General features: G+C 59.2%; 1 protein-coding gene across 1 annotated transcript in view; it reads right to left on the minus strand.

The window, feature by feature from the left end:
• The window catches only part of NCS1 (neuronal calcium sensor 1), a 42148-nt gene that overhangs the window by 31204 nt on the left and 8319 nt on the right, over window positions 1-2625 (minus strand). Inside the window, exons 7-8 of the mRNA XM_010856951.1 lie at window positions 2370-2560; window positions 1314-1443 (exon numbers count right to left, since the gene is read on the minus strand). Of these exons, the coding sequence (XP_010855253.1) occupies window positions 1314-1443; window positions 2370-2560 (321 nt within the window). The remainder of the gene's footprint in view (window positions 1-1313; window positions 1444-2369; window positions 2561-2625) is intronic.

Here is a 2625-nt window from a genome sequence, read left to right on the forward strand (position 1 = left end):
GAAGCCCCCTCTTTGGGAACCCCCTTTGTGTGTGGAAAGCGCAGTTTACATGGAGTCTTGTCTTTCCATCAACTGTACAACAGAGGCTCAGACAGGGCGCTGCAGACAGGGCCACGCCAGGGAGAAGGGGTTACAGGACATTGGAAAAATAGGGCAGACCGCACAGAAGGCTCTGGCCGTGTGCCCCTGGGCAAATGAACTCACATCTCTGAGCCTTGGTTTGCTCATCTGCGGACGTTGAAGTGTTAGTCGCTTACTTGCGTCAGACTCTTTGCAACCCCATAGACTGTAGCCTGCAAGGCTCCTCTGTCCTTGAAATTTTCCAAGCAAGAATATGGGAGTGGGTAGCCATTCCCTTCTCCGGGGATCTTCCTGACCCAGGGGTCAAACCCGGATCTCCTGCACTGCACGTGGCAGTCTGAGCCACCGACGGGAGAGCAGCCTCTCTCTGAGAGAAGGGGTGAAGTTAGAGTGCTCGGTGTGACGCCTGGCACCCAGCAAGGGCTCATGAGAAGCCCTTTTCCCCCTCATTTTCCCAGATGGATGCTAAGCCCCCAGTGGTCAAACGCTTCTCCTAGTATCACCCTCAAAGCCCAGCCCCAGTGTCCCGACGTGGGAGGCAGAGAATAGACCCTGTTGATTCCCACATCGTCACCACACCACTCGGCTGGGTTGGGAACGTGTCCTAAAACATATTTCTCACAACGTGTTTACCTTCACCATTACGACTGGCTCCGGCCAGTTTTAAAAACAAGCTGCCTTTCTCCAGCTTGCTCCCACCTCCGGGCTCATTAGGGAAACCGGTATTTTAAGACCACACGGCCCAAACTTGGAGAGGCTCTGGGTCAGCAGCCTGTCTCAACTGCTGGTAGACTGGCTGGCTCCAAAACAAGTGACTTATCCTCTCTGAGCCTCGGGGTCCTCATCCGAAGGATGGGTACAGATGCCTAGCAGGCAGAGCCATCGGGAGGATTCTGGATAGAAAATTCCCAGCCTAGAAGACAGCTGGGTGTCCACTGGACTCCCTCCTGCTGACCTGCCCTGAGCACCGGGAGCAGCGGAGCTAGAATGGGCTGCTGGGGGCTCAGTGTGGAAGGCGGGGCCTAGCCCCTGCCCCCCCATCCAGTCTTCATCCCTGGCTGTGGTGGGGGTCCGCCCAGGCCCCCTGCTCCCCTCCCACACCCAGAGCCATGTTCCCGGGCACTCCTCCTCCCTTGCCCACAGCTCTGTCTGCTGGGAAAGAACATGAGAGCCGGTCCCTGGAGTCCAGGATAAATGTTGAGTCTGATTTTGATTTCCCTAAAGCAAAATACCTCTCTCCTGATGGAAGCTCAGCTCAAACACGGTGGGAACAGACAGCAGGGGCTGCAGCCCCCACAGAGGCGCTTGGAGGACCCCCTGCGGGTGGCCTCCCCAGGCCGTTCTGCGGGGGTCCCTTTCCATCTGCAGGGACAAAGGCTGCAAGAATGTCGGTCATGCCTCCCCCGCCCCCACGGCGGCTGAAGGAAAACCCATCAGCAAAGGGGCCTCCGTTTTGATTCACACAAAAAGAAAACCTCCAGTTTGATTCACACAAAAAGACAACATGGGGGCCGTTTGGACCTGGCCACCCACAACCCCTCATCACAGAATCCCACCCTCTGACATCACAGATCCTGCTCCTTCCGGAAGTGCACCCCACCCCAAAGCTCCCCTCCAGGCCCCGGGCCTCCTTCTTTGCTAGGCCTCCAAATATTGGGGTTATCCAAGTCCCCACCTAGAGCCTTCCTCTGTGCTCTCTGGGGGGGTGGCAGCACATGCACCCCACACCCCTCCCTCCAGACTTCTAGCTCCTCTTGACAACCCAGGGACCCCTCATGGACCACATGGCCCAAATGCACCCCCATCCCAGACCAGACCTCCCCTCCTGGGTCCCCAACCTGTAAGCACTCCTTCTTCTTGCCTTACCAGGCAGTCCCACCCATCCTGGCTCCCTGAAGAACACAAGAACACCCCCACCATCCAGGGCCGACCCGGAGACCCCAACCCCAGCCCAGGGCTGTGCCAACCTTTTCCCATCCTCCCATCTGGGCCCCACCCGGCAGTGGCCAGAGGCCCTAATTTGGTCACATCCCTCCCCTCCCAGCAAAGCTTCTTCAGAGAAGGGAGGGAACGTGCTAGTGGGCCAGGTTGCAGCCCCCTGCACCGCCACAGCCTGGCCCCCCCAGCCCAGGGTCACGGACGCCCACCCTCCCCCAAGGGGCAGTTGCCCGTAGGGAGGATGGTGGCCTTGGGACATTGTGGATTTCAGGGCTCTGCGGCTCCCTTCCTGAGTGACCTGTCACTTCCCAGGTCTGGGCCTCAGTTTTCCTGCCCCTCCTGCTGCTCACGGCAACGTCACCTGCTGTGCCAAGTGTGAAGGGTGGCACCAGGGGGATGGGAAGACAAGAAAGAGCGTTCGATAAGGCCTCCGAGGTTTCCCACCGGAAGGGGCTGGCCGCCCGAGGGCTGTGTGAGCAGGGCTCTCTCTGATCCCCCAGGAACCACAAGCTCCCCGAGCCCCGATCACTCCCCACCTGAGCTGTCCCAGACCGATGGGTCACATACAGGTCCTGGGGTGAGCCCGCATAGACCCCATGGGCACAT

This window comes from Bison bison, unplaced genomic scaffold, assembly GCF_000754665.1.
Source record: "Bison bison bison isolate TAMUID 2011002044 unplaced genomic scaffold, Bison_UMD1.0 scf7180017864375, whole genome shotgun sequence".
Classification (NCBI taxonomy): domain Eukaryota; kingdom Metazoa; phylum Chordata; class Mammalia; order Artiodactyla; family Bovidae; genus Bison; species Bison bison.